The 21348-nt window shown below is 41.5% G+C and overlaps 1 protein-coding gene across 30 annotated transcripts in view; it reads left to right on the forward strand.

The window, feature by feature from the left end:
- The window catches only part of LOC110597052 (uncharacterized), a 268944-nt gene that overhangs the window by 102975 nt on the left and 144621 nt on the right, over window positions 1–21348 (forward strand). For 5 of the 30 annotated variants that reach the window (XR_013437316.1, XM_078045356.1, XM_078045353.1 and 2 more), the window contains one exon: window positions 19174–19301. The exons of 23 other annotated variants lie outside the window; for them this stretch is intronic. Coding sequence is in view for 4 of the 7 variants with exons in the window: in XM_078045356.1 (XP_077901482.1) it covers window positions 19174–19301 (128 nt within the window). In the remaining 3 variants the exon portion in view is untranslated. Of the gene's footprint in view, window positions 1–597; window positions 702–19173; window positions 19302–21348 lie in introns of all 30 variants that reach the window. 2 more of the 30 variants (XR_013437314.1, XR_013437311.1) reach the window with 1 other exon arrangement.

The following is a 21348-nucleotide window of genomic DNA, read 5'->3' on the forward strand; positions in this document are numbered from 1 at the left end:
GGCCACTAGCTTGATAAAATGTTCTTTCAAAACTTTTACTGTCAGGGTTGTGGCTCAGCAGTAGAATGCTCACCTAACATGTGTGAGGGAGGCCCTGGGTTTGACTCAGCATCACTTAATAAAATAAACATAGAAAACAAAATTAAATGTTTTACTTTAAAGTCTTCTATACCTGAAATATAGGAATACATTTAATATAAAAAGAAGTGTAACAGAGTCATAATTACATAGATGTATACATATTAATCAAGTTTAGCTTTTAAACAAAAATCTAGACTCTGTAATTTAGTACAATACTCTAAAATAACAATATAAACCCTGATTTTTAACACTAACTGCTCTAGATTGTAAAAAAAACAAACTCAATGTTAAGAGCAAATTAATATTTGAAGAAATCCTTGACATTTCAACAGTATATTAAACTTTGATTTATATCAATACATTAATATTTGACTTTAGAGAAAAACCTTGAGTAGATTTTACTGATTGTGTTACTTATGTATAGCCAACTTAATCACACACAAACCTTTTAAAATTTACATTTCATTTATATAGACATTTTTATCACTTAATTATATTCTTTTTTTTAAAATTTAGATATATTACAACTTTACTACATAAAGAGTCTCTTACCCAGTGGAAGATCCTAGCTTAGCATCTGGATGACCATCTTAAGCATCAGCTGCCATCTTAAGAAAAAGGTTTGCTTTCTCACCCAATGTAACTGACAATTCTTTTGTTATTCAGCCAACATTATCCTTTTTACTCTGATAATGTCAAAATTAATGAAGAACATGAACACCTCATTCTTGTTTTATAGACAGTTTATTAGCTTTCAACACAAGAAGGACCATGGCTGCAAGGCACCATAGCAAGGTGGCCAGCTTGGGCCACATATGGAGTTCAGCTGATTAGATAGCTAGGCCACTGGATGTGCCATGTTCCCAGCATTTGAGTCAGGACCCCTACAGCTATTCCATACCATTCATGGACATACAGGAAGAAGGCTTTGTGAGGTCAGGGAGTCCTAGTCCAGGTGCATTGGTGAGTGCTTCTTTAGTGTCCTCAAAGACCTTTTGTTTTGTTTGCCCCTTAAACAACAGATTCTGTTCTCCTCCTTTTTGGGCCTTCACAGAGAGGTTTTACCATAACTGAATAGTTGGGGATCCATACACAGCAGAATTAAGTGGCACCAAAGATTCTGATTTGACAGCAGGTTGAAGGGTCAGGAATTGAGCAGGTGACTTGTTTCCTCTTGTAGCCCAGTTGCCACTGTCCCCGAGTCATACAGAAACCAAGGTTCTTTACTTTTCTTGACAGGTCTGGGCTTTCTTTTTTGAAACTTTGTAACCAGCCTTACATAGGAGTGAGTAGCACTGTGTTCCTCTTTTGCCATCTTCTCTGGTTGCTCCAGCCAGGAACAGATCATCTACATATTGGAACAATGTGCATTTACATTGTTTTGCAGGAAAGGCTTTTAGTCAGAAGCCATTACCATCCCAAAGATGGTTAATGAGTTTTGAAATCTTGTGGTAACCTAGTCCAGTTCAATTGGCCCTTGTTCCCATTGGAGTCTCCTTATTGGAAGGCAAAGGGTGGCTGACTCTGTGGTACAAGTTGCGTGCAGAAGAAGGCATCTTTAAGGTTCAGACATGTGAAATAGCCTGCCTCAGCTAGGGGCAGACTTGGGAGATTATGTGGATTGGGGACCACAGGATGTAAGGTGACTGTGGCTTGATTTTCTGCATGTAAATGTTGGACTGGCCAATACTTATCAGTTTCTGATTTCTGGACAGGCATAAGAGGTGTGTTTCATGGGAATTGGTGAGTTCTGAGAATTCCACATTGTAAAAGTGTGATCAAATATTTTTGAATTCCAAGTTATGCCTTTTAAGGAATATGATGTCATCTCAGGTGTACTGGTATGGCTTCAGGTTTAAATTTCATCTCCACTGAGAGAAAGTTTTTAGCTAGTCCAGGTGTCTTGGCCTCTGTCCATACTCCTTATATTAGGAAAGGGATATGTGGTTCCTGTTGTGCTGTTTCTACTAGGCTGAAGAGGTGCCACTCCTTTTTCCAGGGAATTGTGAGGGTTAAAATTCTTGCTTCAGGTTTTCCCAATGATACCAGTGACTGGCCTTTTGCATCAGTATTTTTCTGGGCTTGGAGCTTTCCTACCAGGTCTCAATCTATTAATTGAACTGGGAAATGTGGCATGTATAGGAACTGATGAACTACTTCATGGCCTGCTAAATTTGAATGCTGTGGTAACAGGAAAGGATGATGAGCTTTGTTTCCTGGGGCCCCCACAATTGTGGTCTCTTTCTTTGAATGTAGTTCCACAGGTTGGGTCACAGTCAAATGGTGAGCACCAGCATTCACCATAAATTCCATAGGTTTTTTCCCTGTAAGCATTTGAATCATAGGCTTCTGAGGGCCCAAAAGGATAAAGCCCAGTCAATCCTAGTCCTCATCATCATTTTCCATGGCTTCCAGTCCCACAAAAATTTCTCATGGGCATTATAGGGGTGTCTGTGGCATTGAGCATCAAAAAGGACACATTTGTAGAACTGGTATCAACCTTGAATGACTTGGCCTCTCTTATCCTGGTAAGGAATAGCAGGAAGTCAGTGGGCTTTCTTCAGTTTGGGGCATTTATTTTTCCAGTGGCCCTCTAGATGGCAGGGGACTTAGTCTCAGTCTAGTCTCAGGGTGAGGTGGTTGGTGGAGATCATCCTTGTGCCCTGCATCTGGTCTGATTTGGGTATTTGTTTTGGCTTTGTCCTGGTAGAAAACCTTTGGGTGACTTCTGGGTTTATACTAAGGGCAGGTGCAAAGGAGAAACCATCTTCTACATCTTTCACTCTGCTTCTTGCTGGGTCTCCTGGTGTTGATTGACAAACACTGTGGTGGCCACTTCAAACAGCTTCCCAGCGAAACCTTCTAGTGTTTTGTAATTTGGGTGACTGTCACTGTGTGCCTTCCCACAAAGCTTGCATTGACCACCTTCTGGTTGTCTTGTGCCTCTGGATCAAAGGGAGTGAAGAGTCAGAGGCTTCACACAGTTGTTCATAGAACTGGCTGGGCCTTTCATCAGGATTTTGAAATATCTTTGATATCTTGTTCATGTTTAGGGCTCTCCTTCTCCTTCTTTTAGGTCTCCTATGAGGGCTTCTTGAAATCTCTTTTTCTTTTGGAGGTCTTCATCTTTGCTGTGGTTCCACCCTGAGTCTGTGTTGGGAAACTGGGCCTGGGCATGGGCTTTGATGTTGCCTTGTGCATCTGGGTCATGTTTTTCTAGCCATTTTAAAGTGCTCAGGTCACCCATTTGCTCTCCTCTGTATTGATAGAGTAAGACATAGCTGGCAGCAGTTCCCCCAGTGTTTTAGTCAGCTGTTTTGCTGCTGTGACTAAAGGATCTGAGCAGAACAGTTTTAAAGGAGGAAAAGTTTATTTTAGGGCTCACAGTTTCAGATGTCTTAGTTCATAGAAGGTGACTCTGTTGCTTGGGGCTCCAGTTGAGGCAGGATGTCATGGCAGAAGAATGTGGTAGAGAGAAACAGCTCACATGTTGATCAGAAAGGAGAGAGAGAGAGAGAGAGAGAGAGAGAGAGAGAGAGAGAGAGAGAGAGAGAGAGAGAGAGATTGATTGATTCCATTTACCTAATACAAATATATATCTAAAGCCACACCTCAATTTCTACCTTCTCCAGCTACACCCTACCATTTTAGATATAACTCAGTTAATGCATATTAGGGGATTAAATAATTAATTGTGTCAATACTCTTACAACCCAATTATTTCTCCTCTGATCCTTCTGTATTGTCTAAAATGTGAGCTTTGGAGGAATACCTCATATTCAAACCTTAACAAACAAGTAGGTTAGTGGGTCTAGATAACAGATTGCTTCATATGATTCATGGTCTGAGATTTCTGTGTGTAGGAGGTAGTATGATTTTTCCAATTTCAGATATCATTGGAGGCAAAAGCCTGATACTTAGAAATGCATTGGGCCCATTGGACGATTTCTTCCTGGTCAACATAGGCAGGTCCTCTAGTCTATCACAAGGGCATTTGGAGAGCTCACAGCTGGGTTATGGCTCTGGTCTTAGGATAGGTTTCCATCTTGGTGTTGCAAGTTGGAGGAGGAATCTTTGGCCTTTGGGAGGCCTCTGGCCTTAGCACCTCATAGCGGAAGGATTAGCTGGTTTTGAAGAGCCATAATCAGCTGTTTCTTGGGATTAGGGGCTGAGGGGACTGCCCATTGTCTCAGTGGTCTTGGAAATAATGGATAGAGTGGCATGTAAGGTGGTGGGCTTTCTTCTGCCTCACCAGGTAAAACTGGTTCTTTTTCTGTCTTTCCTTTGTCAGATTTTCTCTGCTTAATTGTGTTTTTTGGGTCTTAGATGCTGCTACAATCTGAGCTAACCTCAATTTGGATTGTACATCTAGACAGGCTCTCAACCAATGGGGTGTTTCTAGACTATCTCTTGCGAGCAATCAAGGAAACTATTCTGGGTGTCCAGGGGTTCCAGCAACTATTAAAAAAACCTCAGCAATAATGCTTTCAATTAAATATTTTTCTGGTGGCCAGCCTACACCAAAGCTTGGCCATTCTAATTCACAGAGAGAACACAACTTTGCTGAGTGAATTTCTGGATGTAAACTTGCAGTCTTCTTTTTAGCCCATCAGCTGGTAAATCTGGAGTGCCAGGTGTGAATAAATGTTTCATCTCCTGCTTAAGATACACTCAGTGATTTATTTCAATCTCGCCATAACAATGGTCAGAGAAAAATTTCAAAACCCCCAAATTACACAAACAAAAAGGGAGTCACAGTTTCCCTTATGCTTGCTGACCCCAAACAGAGACTAATTAGGTGACTCCCTGGATCCTTTTTGACTCCAACTCCTTTTGGAGGTTATTCAGGACCCTCAAATGTTGAGCAATCCTCTGTCCCCCCAACTTAGTCCTTTTGGGGGAGGTCAGATTGGCTACCACTGAGGAACCAGGACCTACCTTTTTAGTTGGGTGGTGCTTCTCATTTCCTAATCTGGTTCCTGTACCTCTTGGGTTCTGTTGTGCTTCAGGGTAGAAGTTCTGAGATGTCAGGTGAGTTGTTTTTCTTCCCCCTAAAGAGTTGCCTCTGTGGTGTGCTAAGGGGAAGCAATGTCCTCCAACATCTGAAGAAGCCAGACCTGAGAGACAAGAGAGGCAACTTGACCATTACCATCTCAAGTGGATTGCCAAATGTTGCAGGACAGATGAGGCTGGACAACTGTGGAATTAGCATGCTTATTGGCTACAGCTGGTTCAGAGTGTGGCTGTATCCTAAAATTTCCTCCTCCGAACCATGAGTCTAGAAACTCTTTGAACTTTATACCCACTGGGAGGAGGTGCTTGGATTTCCACTTTTGCCTGAGTCTACCTAAAAGTGTCTTTTTTTCTTTGAATTCACAGAGAGTGCTTTTGTTTTACTTTTTATTTTTTATTTTTTTGGTTTTAGATTAGTCAGAAGTTATATGTTTTACCACAGAAGCAGAAGTAATGTCATAAAGTCTGTTGCCAAACTTAGCTTTTACAAGACACAGTAATCAGAAATAGGAAGTCTAATCACAGTTGGGCATTTTTGCAGGAATTTTTTCTGATATTCTGTTAATAAGAATAGATATGTTGAAGGTACCTGGAGAAGCTTAATTAAGATTCATTGGTGGAGGAGGGGGCACCACTACACTCTGGGACTTCACACAGTTTCAATAGATCTTATTGATTTCTCCTGGGGCTCATGGATTTCAGAGCCATCCTCAGAGTCCTCTTTGTCTTCAGGATCTTTTACATGTTCTCCATGAGGCTCAGTGCTATTCTCAGAGTGTCAGTTTTGCTCAGTGCTTCTTCCAGCCTCAGAGCAAGGGTCTGAATCTTCCCAAAGGAATCACTGGGTTCAGGGTCTTTGGGCTTTCTCAATAAATCCCAGGGCCTTGCCCAAGGTATCTTTGGAGCGAAGTGCAATCCCGGCATCAAAGTGGTGCTCAGCATCTTCCCCGAGGTTGACTGTGTGTCAGGGCCTTCCCAAGAGTCTTAGTGAGGCCTAGGGCCTACCCTACTGATTCAGTGGATTAAAGAACTCTGCACATTATCTAGTGAAACTTCTTCCACAGTATCCTGGGTAAAGAATGGCCTTCACCAGTGTCTCAGTGGAATAATTCCTTGCCCAGTGTGTCTTTGAAATTCCATTGTCATTGTGGTGCTCAGGGCCTTTTGCAGTGTCAGTGGATCTCAGGGTAACCACATGTTACTTAGTATAAGCTCAAGGCTTTCTCCAGGGCCTCCGTGTGGCTCAGTGGTTACCCCAATGGCTTACAGGGGCTCAGGGAATCTTTCAGGTTTGTTTTCTTTCCCCCTAGAGCTTCTGTGACGCTAAGGTTTTCCAACATCTTTTCAGTGGGGTTTGAGGCCTTCTCTAGGGTCTAAGTGTGGTGGTTTTAGTCAGCTTTATTTTTGTTGGTTTAATGTAAAGACATAAATAGAATAATTGTGGAAAAGGAAAAGTTTATTTGAGGTCTCACAGTTTGCAAGGTCTTAGTGTATAGAAGACTGGCTCCATTTCTCAGGGCTCTGGGTGAAGCAGGAAATCATGGTGGAAGAGTGTGGCAGAGTAAAGCAGCTCACATGATGAACAGGGGGAAGAGAGAGGGAACTCCACTCACAAGATATAAAATATGTACCGCAATGTGATGCCCCCAATGTGCCACCTGTTTCAGTCACACCCTACCAGCCTTCAGTTACCACTCAGTTATTCCCTATCAGGGAATGTATTTACTAGGCACTTAGGACACATCATTTGTCCTCTGAGCCTTCTTGCATTGTCTCACATGTGAGCTTTTGAAGGATACCCCACATCCTAACCATAACATTCCACACCTGGCCCCAGAAGCTCACAACCATCTCACAATGCAAAGTATATTTTGTCCTTTCCCAAGAGTCTCCATGGTCTCAAGATTTCTCAGAGTTCAAGTCCAAAATCTTCTCTGAGGCTGAAGGCAATCTTTCAATCTCAATGAAAAGATTGCACAATTTACAATTATGCAATATATAATGGGTACAGAGTAAACATTTTCATTCACAAAATTTGAGTCATAGAATACAGACATAGGACCAAAGCAAGACTGAAATCCAGCAGGTCAACAGGTCCTGTAGTTATGTGTCAGCATCTGGAACACATGATGTCCTCTTTAAAGGTCTTGTGTATCTTTGTCCCTGTTTCCTTTTTGGTTGTAGCCCAAGGGGCCATTCTGTCTACTTGTCTCTGCTCAATTCCTGAAGCTTTCCAAGAATGATGCCTCATGTTACTGACAATTCTTAATGGGGGAGGGGAGGGTATCTCCATTGCAACTTCAGTTTTCTCCTCACATCTCCATTCTTTGACTTCTCAGGTGCCTGCAGGGACTCCAATCCTGTTGTACTTTGTCTGGATCCCAGTCCTTCTTTTGAAATCTTTCTGGAACTCTCCATAATTTCCTCACTCCAGCATCCTACACTTACACAGACCAGAACAGCGTGATTGGCACCAAGGTCTGCCACCTTGAGCCAAGCCTCCAGGGATCCTGGCTGCAGCGGCCTCTGAGTGTTTGAGCAGCTGAGCCTGTTTTTTAATTAATTTCCTGTTAGGGGTTACCTGAGTGGTAATGGAAGGCTGGTTGTGTGACTGTAAGAGGTGGGCCTTTGGGGGCAAGGCTTTGGGGTATATATTTTATATTTTCTGAGTGGAGTTTCCTCTCCTCTTTGTTCATTGAGTTAGCTGCTACACTCTTCCACACTCTTCCACCATGATTTTCTACATTTTCCAGCCCCCATTGTGCAAGAAAGATGCCCCACTGGTCTCTTCTTAAGAAAATTCTCACCTTTACTCCCAGGAAATTGAGATAGGTGTGGTCTTGCCAGATTTTGAGATGCCTTCAAGCCATCTTTCTTATTATCTCTGGTCAAATTTTTAGCATTTTTGTAGTGCTGGTAATGACTTTAACAACTAAAACATCTTTAGCCTTAATTTTGTGGCCTGTAAAGTTCACTTTTTCCAAACCTTATGCTATGTGTTCTGCTCCTGAATATTAAAATAAATTTGGTTAAAAGGTGCCAGCTATATCCATGCCACTGTCTGAATTCTATGCCACATAGACAGTTCTTCCACCACATAAGGAAGCCAATCACTTCTGGGGCTAGTGTTGTGGCTCAGTGGTTGTGCACTCACCTGGCATTTGTGAGGCACTTGGTTTGATCCTCAGCACCACATAACAAATACATAAATAAAAGTAAAGGTACTGTGTCCATCTACAACTAAGAGGAAAAGAAAAATCCTGAAAATCCCTTCTAAAATCAGCCCCACTGAATGTCTCAGAACCTGGGCAAAATTCAGACACTTCTCAGCCAGAACATAACAGGAATCATTGCTAATCCAATTTCAATAGAGCCCTCCATTTCTGAACCCTCGTGAGCCTGGTCTTCATTGACAATTGTCCTATTGCCATTCTGGTCTTCTGAGCTCCCACCAGAATCAGCCATTAATCTCTGTTTACAACAATCTAGAGCATTTCCATCTTGCACTGCTGCACATCTCAAAATTCCTCCCACCAATTCCAAAAAGCTCAACATGCTTATTAAATATGTGGTCCCTTAGTCACAGAAATGACTCCACTTCTTGGTATCAGTATCTGTTTTATTCAGCTTTTTCACTACTTTGACTAAAATAATCCCACCAGAACAGCTGTAGGGGAGGAAAAGTTGATTTGAGGGCTCATAGTTTCAGAGGTCTTAGTCCATAGAAGGCTGGCACCATATCTCAGGGCTTGAGGTGAGGCAGGACATCATGGTGAAAGAGTGTGGCAGAGGGAAGAAACTCACATGCTAACATATAGCAGAAGATATCTTCATTAACAAGATACAAAATATATATACCAGAAAGCCGTGCCTAAAAAGCCCCACTCCTCCAGCCACACCTTAATGGCCTTCAGTGACCACTAGTTTAATCCAGTTCGGGGGACTTAATCACTGATTATGTTAAGGGTCTTCAGACACAATCATTTCTATGTGAATCTTCTAGCATAGTATCACATATGAAGATTTGGAGTACAACTCACTTCAAAACTATAAAAAGAGTTGCTGAACTTTCCCAGGTTCTCATTGTGTCTGAGAGCCTGTTGAGATAAACAATGAGGCTCATGGCTTTCTCATGTTCATTAGTTGTCCTCAGTGCCTTCCATAGAATATCCATAGTACCCAGCACCATTTGAAGAATTTCAGTGTGACTGAGAGTGTCCATAGTATTTCAGGATTGTTCAGATGCTTTCCATTAGTGTGATTCAAGGGCCTTCAAAAGTGTCTCTTGGCATTCAGGGTCTTCACTGGTATCTAATTTGGATTCAGGACTTCCCCCAGTGTGTCACTGGAATTCAAAGATTTTGCAGGTCTAAAGAGGCCCACAGCATTTCATACTGATTCAATGGAGTGTGGCACCTTGCCCAGGTATCAGTGTGTTTCATGGTCTCCTTCAGTCTCATAGTCATGCTCACGATGTTTTTCTCAGAGTCTTAGTGTTCTTTTTCCTTTCCTTGGGTATTCAGGGGCAATCATAGACAATCCCAGCATCTCAGTGTGGTTCAGGGTATTCCCTCAGTTTTCAAAGAACTAAAAGCCCTGCTTAGGTCATCTTTAGATCTCATGGTAATAACCAGACTCTTGGTGTTTCTCAGGGTCTTTTGAGTGTCTCAGTCATATTAAGTGCTATTCTCAGAGCGTCAGCTGGAATTAGGTAGTTCCTCAAGGACACCATGTTCAAGGTTTCTGCCAGGGTCTCAGAAAATCTCAGCACCTTTCCCAGGTTTTCAGTGGAGTTCAGTGTCATTCCCATGGTCACAGCATTGCTCAGGGCCAGTCCAGAATCTTATTGAATATCAGGGCATTCCCCATGGTCACTCTTCACCAGAGTCTGTATGGTGTCATTTTCTTTCCAGGTTCTTATTCACAGATTACAATGATGCTAAGGGCCTTCTCTAGGGTTTTTGTAATACTGTGGGCCATTTTCAGAGTCTCAGAATCTTACCCAGTGCCAGTGGGGCACAGGCCTACCCTAGAGTCTAAAAGTGTTCCCCAGAATGTTAATCTTATTTAGAGAGATCCACATGGACTTTGTGGTGCTCAGATTATTGCGCAATGTTTAGAAAGTCTACAGTCTCAACAAGATTCTCAAAGTTGTCAAGTTCATTCCTTGTTGTCTCAATGGTATTCAAAATCTTCTTCAAAGTCTTTGGAAGGGTAAGGGCCATAGTTAGGTTAACAGGTGTATTCACAACCTTCCCAAGAGTCTTAGTGTTCTCATTGCTTTCCCAGACTCTCAATGTAGCTCAGCCACCTTCCCAAGATCACCATGTGCTCAGGGTCCTTCTGAGGGTTTCAATAGGTCTCATCACCCTTTTCAGGGCTGAGTTTCAGAGCCATCCCCAGAGTCTCCTTTTCTTTTTTATGTTATTTACAGGTTTCCATGAGGCTCAGTGATGTTCAGTGCTTCTTCAAGTCTCAGCATGAGGCTCTGGATGTTCTCGATGGTATTCAAAATCTTCTTCAAAGTCTTTAGAAGGCTAAGGGGCATAGGTTTAGGGCCATTTAGGGTTTCTTAATGAAACCCAGAGCATTACCCAAGGTCTCTGTGAAGCTAAGTGCCATTTCCAGCATCACAGTGGTGCTCAGCATCTTCCCAAGTTTGATTAACTGTGTCAGGGCATTCCTAAGTGTCATAGTGAGGGTTAGAGCCTACACTTCTCTTTCAGTGAGTTTGCAAACTGTGCATAATAATATCTAGTGGTTCTTAGACTCTTCCTCAGTATTCTGGAGACATAATGGTTTTCACTAGAGTCTCCAAGGAAAATAGTGCCATGCCCAGTTTGTTATTTTAACAGAGATATTTCTATTGTTTACAGTTGTGCTTAGTGTCTTCTTTTTTCTAGGTTTAATAGAATTTCTCCATATGCTCAGTGCTATTCTCAGAGTCTCAGTTGATGTTCAGTGCTTCTTCAGCATCAGAGTGACAATGAAACTTCCCAAAGGAAACATTGGGTTCAGGGCCTTTCAGGGTTTTTTGTTTGTTTGTTTTGTGTTTTTACTGAATCCCAGGGACTTTTTCCAGTGTCTCTGTGGAGCTCAGTGTCATTCCCAGCATCACAGTGGTGCTCAGGATATTCTTGGTGTTTAATTGAGTGTCAGAGCCTTCCTAATGTCATAGTAAGTTTGGGGCCTGCCCTAATCTTTCAGTGGGTTTTAGGATGCTTCACAATATCTAGTGATGCTTAGATTGTTTTCCCAGAATTCTTGGAAAATATTGGCCTTCACTAGTGTCTCAATGAGGATTCGTTCCTTGCCTAGTGTTTCATTGAAACTCAAGGATATTTGTGTAGTCAAAGGGTTGCTCAGGGCCTCGTCTCTATTTCTATGGACTCCTAAGATCACAGGAACCTTAACAGAACCCAAACATAAAGGTGTTTCTTTGTCTCTGTGTGGTTATTTCATGCAGCCCAGTTCACCTGGAGTGACCTTGAGTGTTTTAGTTTTGAAACACAACAATCGGTGACCTGACAATTAGTGATCCCTACAGGGATTCCAGGGTGAATTTTAGAAATTTAGTACTTTTGGAATTTATGTTTAAATGTTAAGTGCTCTTAGGATTTCAGAGTATTGCCAGCTAAATTGTAAAAAGTAAGTGAATTAAACAGAAGAAAATCTGTGATGTTAAACTTTTTAATATTTGGGAATACTTTGTCCTTAGAAAGAGAAAAAAAATATTTTTACAATTCTAGAGACTCTTAAATAAATGTAAATAATTATTAAGATGATTAATGGGATATATTGTTAAGTTCAGTCCTCTGCCATGGGAAAAGTGGTTCTGTGGACTTTTTTGGATTGTTATGAATCTTTATATTTTGAAATATTAGACAAAATATTTTTTGGTTTATCTACTAGAAGTCTGTGCTTTGGAAAGTGAAAAAAAGAAATGAATGATTTTGTGATGAGACTTGATACTATGATTCTTTATCTGTAGAGGAGTGAATTTTATTTTTCTAATGTTTTTGTGAGTACTCAGTAAGTTTATGGTGAACCTTTTTGCTACATTTTTGTCCTACACATTTTTGGGGGATTGGCTTACTTCACTTTGAATGATATTCTCCAACTCCATGTATATATGTCAAATTCAATTTACTTATTTTTAAAAAACAAGATATCAGAGAACTCTATCAGCATCATTAGTCATCTCTTCCTTGTTGATAAACAATCCTACAAACAATGGATATAAGAGATTTTATAAACATCAACATTTTATTAGTTGTTTGGCCACCTAGAAAAACTTGTGAGTTAATAATTTTAAAGGCATATTAATATTTGTTTGTTTACCTAATTTAAATCAAACCATTTAAATCATGTGAACCAAAGGTATTTGGATCCATTTTTTTAAACACTTTAGCCTATGAGTTTATATGCCAATTTTGATACCGAATATGGAGACATGACAATACACCAGTGAACATACATACACACACCAAAAAAAAAAAAAAAGCTTTGAACCTTTTAAAAAATATATTAGATTGAGAACTAACCCTTATAAGTTGGCCACTAAAAAAAGCAGAGTATATATGTATACATATATAATATATATAAATATAAAGTCTATAGCTGGATAAAATAGGTCTGATTAGAAAAATCTAGGTTCAATGGATTAAAATTATGAACTAAAAAAACCTAGAATTTTAAAAACAAAATTCCTGGAAAAAATGATATTGTGTTCAAGGCCTTCCCTAGAATTTTATTCTTGTTAGAAAGGTCCACAAGATCTTCATGATGCTAGAAATGTTGCCTAGTGTTGAGAAGAGGCTCAAAGCTTCAATAGGGATCTCACACTTATAAATTTCATTCACTGTTGCTTAAGTGGTGTTCAGAATATTTTTTGATTCTTAGGGCAAAGGACCCTTCCTTAGATTGACAGATGTGTTCAGAACCTGCCCTAGAGTCTTTCTGTTCCATTGTCTTCCCAGAAACTCAGTGCAGATCAGCACCATTCATAATATCACCATCTACTCAGAGTCTTCCAAAGGGTCTCAATAGTGCTCATTTCATTTTGCAGGGAAACACTGAGTTTCAGAGCCAACATAAGAGACTCCTATTATTTCAGTATTGTATAGGTGTCCATGAGGCTCAGTGCTATTCTCAGGGTCTAGGTGATGCTTAGCTCTTCTTCCAGCCTCAAAGCAAAGCTCAGAACCTTCCCAAAGGAAACACTGGGTTCAGGGCCATTCAGGGTTTTTCAGTGAATCTCAGGCCTTGCTCAGGGTCTCTGTGGAGCTTAGTGTCATTCCCAGCATCACAGTTGTGCTCAGCATCTTCTACACAGTTTAATTGTGTGTCTGAGCCTTCCCCAGTATCTTAGTGAGGCCTAGGACCAGCCCCTCCTATTTCAGTGGAATTAAGAATTCTGCACAATATTTAATGGTGCTCAGATTCTTCCAAATATTATTGGAAAATAATGTCCTTCCCCAGTGTCTCATTGAGGAGTAGAGCCTTAACCAGTGTGTTACTGTAACAGAGAGATATTCCCCTTGTCAAAGTGGTGCTCAGGGCTTTCATCATGGTATCAGCTGCACTCAGGGATACCCCAGTTTCTTAGTGAGAGCTCAGGGCTTTCTCCAGGGTCTCAGTCTGCCTCAGTGCTTTCCCCAATGACTTATCGGGTTCAGGAAACTTTCTAGGGTCTTTTTTGAGATCTCAGGTATGATTCGGTGTCAGATTTCCCCCCAGAGTTTCTGTAAGGGTAAAGAACTTCAATAAATAGATTTACAGTGGGATTCAGGGCCTCCATCTGGGTGTGTGTGAAATTGTGGCTCTTCCCCATGGTCTCTTTTTGTCTCAATGCTTTTCCAGCTCACATATGACGATCATGGCTTCCCCATGTCCTTTACTGGGCCTCAAAAAGTTACACTGTGTATCTGTAGTTCTCAGGACAATCTTCAAGATACCAGAGTGACAGAGATCTCGCTACAGGATTTAAGGGGTGTTCACAAGCTTCCATGAGTGTTGCATCTCACAACTAAACCATCAAGGTCACTCCAGGTGAACTGGGATGCATGAAATAATCACACTAGAGACAGAGATACCTTTTTCTTTGGGTCCTGTGATTTCTCCTCTAACCTTAGGTGTCCATAGAAAGAGCAAGAGAGAGAGAGAGAGCATGTGATGAACCCTTTTACTGGGGAGAAGCCATTCAAATGAGGCAAGGGGTCAGGTTTCAGGGAGTCGAGTGTAGCTTTCTAATGTCTGCTGTCAGCAAATTCACTGACATTTGGGGAGCAAGCACAAAGACCAGAGCAAGGCCCACCCCCAAAATGGCCAACATTGGTTTAGCCCACTTTGTGCGCTCAGTGCCCATAGTTCCCGCACACACACAGCCCATGGCTGGCTTTTGCCACATCTCCACATTGTCACCACTCAGGACTAAGGGGCACTTGATTCATACATGACAGCTCCTGACACATCAGTTTGTATTATTCAAAGGTCTTCAAAAGACTCTCTTGACCTCAGGGCCTTTATTGGTTTGTAATTGGCATTCAGAGCTTTTGCCAGTGTATCACTTGAATCCAGGGATTTTGCAGGTCTCTAAGGAGGCTTATGGACTCTGGTACTGACTCAGTGGATTATGGATCCTTGCCAAGGGTTTCAGTTGTTTTCATGGTCTCCTCTACTCCCAGGGTCTTGCTCAGCGTGTTTGCTGAGAATCTTAGTGTTCTCCTTCCCATGCTTGTGCATTCAGGTGACCTCTTTCCATTTTCAGCAGCTCAGTGTGGTTCAGGAAGTTTCCCAGGTATTCAAAGAGCCTTTGGCCCTTAAGGCCCTGTACATCAGTGAAACCTATGGCTATTACCAGGCTTCCCCCCCCCCACCCCAGGGCCTTTTCAAGTGTCTCAGTCATGTTCAGAGCTATTCTCAGAGTGTCAGATGGGATTAGATTGATCTTCAAAGGCACACTCTGTTCAGAGTTTATTCAATGCCTCCGTAAATATCACCATGTTTCCCAGGATATCTGTGGAGTTCCTTGCCATGCCAAGGGTCACAATGTTTCTCAGGTACAGCCAAGTATCTTACTGAGTCTCAGGGCATTCTCCATGATCACAATTGTGCCCAGAGCCTTCATCAGAGTCTTAGTGGCATCATTGCATTCCCAGACATTCAGTAAAGCTATACTATTCACAGGAAACAATAATGGCAAATACTTACCCCAGAGTGTTAGTGACCCTCAGGGTATTGGAGGGGATCAAGGTCTTTTCCATGTCACTGGGTTTTAGGGCTTACTCTAGAGTCTTAGGAGGGCTCAAAAACTTTCCCAGAAATTTAATCTTGTTTAGAAATGTCCACATGGTCTTCATGGTGCTTGAAATATTTCCTAGTGTATAGAAGAGGCCCAAGGCTTCAACAAGAGCCACAGATTCATTAATTTTTATTCACTGTTCTCAATTGGGTTTGAAATATTCTTCTGATTCTTAGGAATGCTAAGGGCTCTCCTTAGTCTGATAGAAGTTTGCACAAAAACCTTCCCAAGAGTCCTAATGGTCCCATTGCCTCTCCAGTCTCTCAGTGCTGGTCACCAGCATTCACAATTTCATTCTGTGCTCAGGGCCATCCCAAAGTCTCAATAGGTTTTATGACCTTTTCCAGGGGAACAATGAATTGCAGAGCCAACCTCAGAGTTCCTCATTTTTTCACAGTCTTTTTCAGGTTGTCCCTGAGGCTCAGTGCTATTATTAGAGTCTCAGTGATGCTCAGTCCTTCTTCTAGCCTCCACGAGAAGCTCTCAATATTCCACAGAGAATCACTGAATTCTGGGCACTGAAGGTTTTTCAATGAATCCCAGGGCTTTGCCCAGGGTCTCTGTGGTACTAAGGGCCATTCCTGTTATCAAAGTGGTGCTCATCATCTCCTTCAGAATTTGATTGTGTGTGAGGGCCTTCTCAAGTATCCCATTGAGGCCTAGGGCCTACCTTAGTATTTCAATGGATGTCACAACTCTGCACAATATTTAGTGGTCTTCAGATTTTTCCACACATTCTGGTAAAATAATGGTTTTCTCCAGAGTCTCATTTTGGAACACAGCCTTGCCCAATGTGTCATTATATAAGAGACATATTATTATTGTCATAATGGTGCTTAGGGCTTACCACCATGTGTCAGTAGCTACTCCATGTTTCTTAGTGTAGGCTCAGGGCTTTCTCTAAAATCTCACTCTGGCTTAGTGCATTTCCCACTGATGTACAGGGCCTCAAGGGATTCTCTAGTGTGTTTTTTGAGATCTCAGGTATGATTTTTTCAGATTTTTCCAAATAGCATCTGTGTGTCTATGGAATTGTAATAATTAGAATGACAGTGGTTATAGGACCCACAACACATTCTTAGAAGGGTTGTAGATTTTTCTCAGGGTCTCCTTCTGTCTGAGTGGTTTTCCAGGTCAAGAAGAAAGCTCATGGCTTTCCTATGTTCTTTAGAGGGCCTCAATGCCTTCCACAGTGATCTGCTGTTCTCAGACAATCTCTAGAATTTCAATGTAACAAGGGGCTGTTCACAGAATTTCAGGGCTATTTAGAGGCATTTCATGAGTTTATGTGATTCAAAGGACTTTAAAAGAGTCACTTGGCATGCAGTGGTTTGTAATTGGCATTCGGGGCTTTTCCCTCTGTGTTACTTGGATTCAGGGATTCTGCAGGTTACTGAGGATGCTCATGGTCTCTGGTACTGATTCAGTGGATAGTGGGTCATTGCCTGGGGTCTCAGTGGTTTACATGGACTCCTCTAGTCCCATGGCCTTTGTCAGGGTGTTCCCCAGAGTCTCTGTGATCTCATTCCCATGCTTGTGCATTCAGGTGAGCTCTTGGACATTTCCAGCAACTCAGTATGGGTCAGGAAGTGTCTCAGGTATTCAAAGATCCAAAGGCTTTGCCCATTGCCTCAATGGAACTCATGACCATTACCAGACTCTCCATTTTTCTCAGGGCCTTTTTTAATGGTCTCATTCATGATCCATTTTGTATCTAGTGTGTGACCAAGGCTTAGACAGTTCCCTAAAGACACACTGGGTTAGAGTTTTCATCAGACTGTAAGCAAATCTCAGCATGTTTCTCAGGTTCTCAGTGGAGGTCATTGTCATTCCCAGTGTTACAATGTTACCCAGGGTCTTCTGCAGAGTCTCTGTGGTGTCATTACCTTCTCAGAAATTCAGTGAAGCTATAGTCCTCCCAGGTCACACTGATGATCAGGGGGTACCCAGAAAATTATTGACAAGAAGGGGGCTTGGATATGGCCCAGTGTTTAGGAGAGTTTCAGGGATTTAACCAAATTCTAAAATATACAAATTTCATTCACTGTTGTTTCAATGGTGATCAAAATATTCTCAGGTTCTTAGGAATTCTAAGGACCCAACTTAGGATAACAGATGTGTTCACAACCTTTGCAAGAAAGTTAGTGTTCTCATTACCGTCTCAGGTTCTCAGTACACATCAGCACCATTTACAATTTTACCACTTGATCAGAGCCTTCCCAAGGGTCTCTATAGTTCTCATTACATTTTTGAGAGGATCACTGAACTTTGGAGCCAACAGCCATATCCTATTATGTCAGAATATTTTACAGTTTGTCTATAAAGCTCAGTGCTATTCTCAAGAGTCTCAGTGATGCCCAGTGCTTCTTCCAAACTCAGTTTTAGGCTGTGAATCTTATGAAATAAAACACTGTGTTCAGGGTCACTGAGGCTTTCTTAGTGATTTCCAGGGTATTTCCCAAGGTATCTGTAGAGCTATGTGTCATTATTAGGATCACTGTTGTGCTCAGCAGCTTCTAAGAGTTTGATTTTGTCAGGAAACTTTTTTTTTTTTTTTTTTTTTTAGTGAGAGGAGAGGAGAGGAGAGAGAGAGAGAGAGAGAGAGAGAGAGAGAGAGAATTTCCAACATTTATTTTTTAGTTCTCGGCAGACACAACATCTTTGTTGGTATGTGTTGCCGAGGATCGAACCCGGGCCGCAGGCATGCCAGGCGAGCGCGCTACCGCTTGAGCCACATCCCCAGCCCTGTCAGGAAACTTTTAAAAAATTGTTGTGAGGCCTAGGGCCTACCCTACTACTTCAGTGGATTAACAATCCTTCACAATATCTAGTGGTGCTCAGATTCTTCCACAGTATTCTTGGAAAATAATGTTCTTCCCTAGTGTCTCATTGGGGAATAGAGCCATGCCCAGTGTGTGATTGTGACACAGAGATGTTTCCACTGTCACAGTGATGCTCAGGGTCTTCCCACTGTGTCAGGAGCACTCAGGGCTACCCCATATTACAGAATGAAAGTGCAGGGCTTTCTCCAGGATCTGAGTCTGGCTCAGTGCTTTTCCCAGTGACATACAGGTGTTCCGGGAATTCTCTTGGGTCTTTTTTGAGTGGCCAGTTAATATTAGGTCTCAGAGTTTTTCCACAGCTTTTGTGAGGCTAAAGATCTTCAAAAAATAGTTTCACAGCTGGGTTCAGGGCCTCTACCAGGGGTTAAGGTTGGGTTGTGGCTCTGTCCCAGGGTCTCCTTTTGACAGTGCTTTTGCAGCTCAACAGAAGCCCCTGGTTTTCCTATGTTCTATACTGGATCTCAATGTTTTCCTTAGTGTATTTGTCATTCTCAGGACAATCTACAGAATTTTAGTGTGGCTCAGGGCTGTCCGTAGTGTTTCTTGGTCTTCTGGTTTTTTTCCATGAGTTTAAGTGATTCAAAGGCCTTCGCAATTGCCTCTTGGCATTCACGGCCTTCACTTGATTTGTATTGATGTTCAGGCCTTTCCCCAGTGTGTCAGTGGAATTTAGATTTTGCAGATCACTAATGAGGCTCATGGACTCTGCTATAGTTTCAATGGATTGTGGGTCCTTGCTGAGGTTCTCAGTGAACTTCATGGTCTTCTTCAATCTCAATATCCTGCTCAGGTTATTTGCCCAGAGACTTCGTGTTCTCCTTCCCTTCATCATGCATTTCATTGAGCCCATGTATATTCACACGAACTCAGTGCTTAGACAAGCAGCCATTTTGCATCTGCATCTTGCTTTTATTTTCATTTGTTTTCCTACAGTTGGCGCCCAATGTGGTACCTGGACATCTGAAACAGGGACCCTCTGGACGTGTTATTGGGGAAGGGAGTGGCTTATCACCTGGAGCAGGCTGATGCATGTCTTTCATCAGCTGGTACTGATCCCATTGGTAAGCTATGGGAAATTACCTATCTGATGCTCAATGATGTCACTGGGCTGAGCTCTCCTATTTATTTTACAAGGCTGGACGTGCCATATGTAATGGTGACCTCGCTGCTTTGCTGGTAAGTTCTTGTTGCTCTTGGTGCCCAGAAAGTGGTTATTTAAGTGGAGAAGATTGGGAAGATGTAGGTAAGAAGCTCATGAGAAGGTGCGAGCTCCATTGCATGCTTGTCATCTTTGTCCCAATGCTATTTGTCTCCCAGTAAACACCTCCTCCTCTGTCTGCTACCACTCAGCTGCCACTTGTGATACAGACATTCTTTATGGAGGTGTTCCCTCTGCCTTCACTGTCTCCTCCTCCTCTGCTGCCACCACCACCACTGGTCAGATCTCATTTGGCTGAATGTTTACCACAAGTGAAGCAGGAGAGAGAAACTCACACCTTAGCTGTTTTTCCTATAGGCTAAATCCTGCTGGCCAGCCAGAGCATAAGCAATTATCTTTTGCTGCATAAATGCATTTTATTCTCATGTATAACTAATTAAAACAAATTTAAAACATTTTTAAAAAAAGAGCTGCTGGGGGAATGAGATGGATATCATTACCCTAGTTACATGTATGACTGCACATAAGGTGCAATGCTACATCATGTACAACCAGAGAAATGTAAAGTTTTGCTGCAATTGTGTATAGTCAATCAAATTCTGCTGTCATATATACTTAATTAAAATAAATACATAAATAAAAATAAATAAATAAGAATTTTAACCAACTCTTTTGGAAAGTGACAAAAGGGAGGGAACGCATATTTCCAGCCTTCTCAAGATCCCATGACACAAATGTTCCCAATCCAGACACAGCTGTCTCTTAGGTTCAAACAGAGCATTGTTCCAGAAATCCTTTCATGCCTCTATGGGGAACACTGGCATAGATTTAATTTCTCCTGAAAAAGCCCAGTGTGGCTTCCTGGACAGGTATATAAAATTTTCACTCAAATTCAGAAGACTTTACCAAAAAAATGCTTTTATATATATATATATTTTTTTTCTCATTCTCATAGTGTTAAAGAAAAAAAATTTGTTATCCAGAGGTAATTGATTCTGTTTACACTGGTATAATATATGGCCTAATGTGGTCCCATATGCTCTGAAGCCTCCCCAGAGGATCCTCTATTGTTCAATTAAGTGTGATTCCCTATGATACTGCTCAACAGCCTTTAAACAAAAGAGGAAGGGCAAGGTTTGGTCTACCATCATGGGAGCATGTTTACTGATCACTGAAAATAGACCTAAACTGACTCTTTACTTAAATGAAACCAATTATGGGATTATTGGACACAGGTGCTAATATCATTGTCATTCCTTTTGTGGTTTGGCCTCATACATGGCCCCTGCAAAGGGCAACTCTGGTTTGGGACATAGGAGACAATAATGAATGGGTGTCCAAAAGCTCCCTGTGGTCACAATGCTCTGCCCTTTCCAATCCAACACAAATCATCCCTCATGTGCAGCCATATGTGATGGCAATACATTTTCCTATATGGAGCAGAGACATGCTACATAAACTCCAGATTTCTGCAGAATTATTTTTTTTATAGGGGTCTTTGCTGATATGACTGCCTTGTCACTAAAGTGGAAATTCCCCACCCCTTTGAGGGTTGAATAATGGCCATTGTCAAAGGGAAATGTGGCAGATGCAAAGGCCCTTTTTGAAGAACAGCTACAATTAGGACATATTTGACCTTCCACTAGCCCTTGGAATATGCCTATTTTTGTTATAAAACTGAAATCAGGAAAATGGAGATTATTTCAAGATTTAAGAGAAATTAATAAATGTATAACCCCATAGGTCTGCTTCAATGCAGATCACCAAACAGAAACTTAATTCTTCAGGATTTTTATTTATATGTCATTGACTTAAAACAATGTTTGAAAAAGATTCCTCTTTTTCTTAATGATCAGAAAGATCAAAAAATTTGCTTTTACTGTTTCCATTTTTAACCATCATAAGCCTACTAATAGATTGCATTGGAAAGTTCTCCCACAAGAAATGCT

The sequence above is a fragment of the Ictidomys tridecemlineatus genome, chromosome 4, assembly GCF_052094955.1.
Source record: "Ictidomys tridecemlineatus isolate mIctTri1 chromosome 4, mIctTri1.hap1, whole genome shotgun sequence".
In the NCBI taxonomy this organism is placed as follows: Eukaryota; Metazoa; Chordata; class Mammalia; order Rodentia; family Sciuridae; genus Ictidomys; species Ictidomys tridecemlineatus.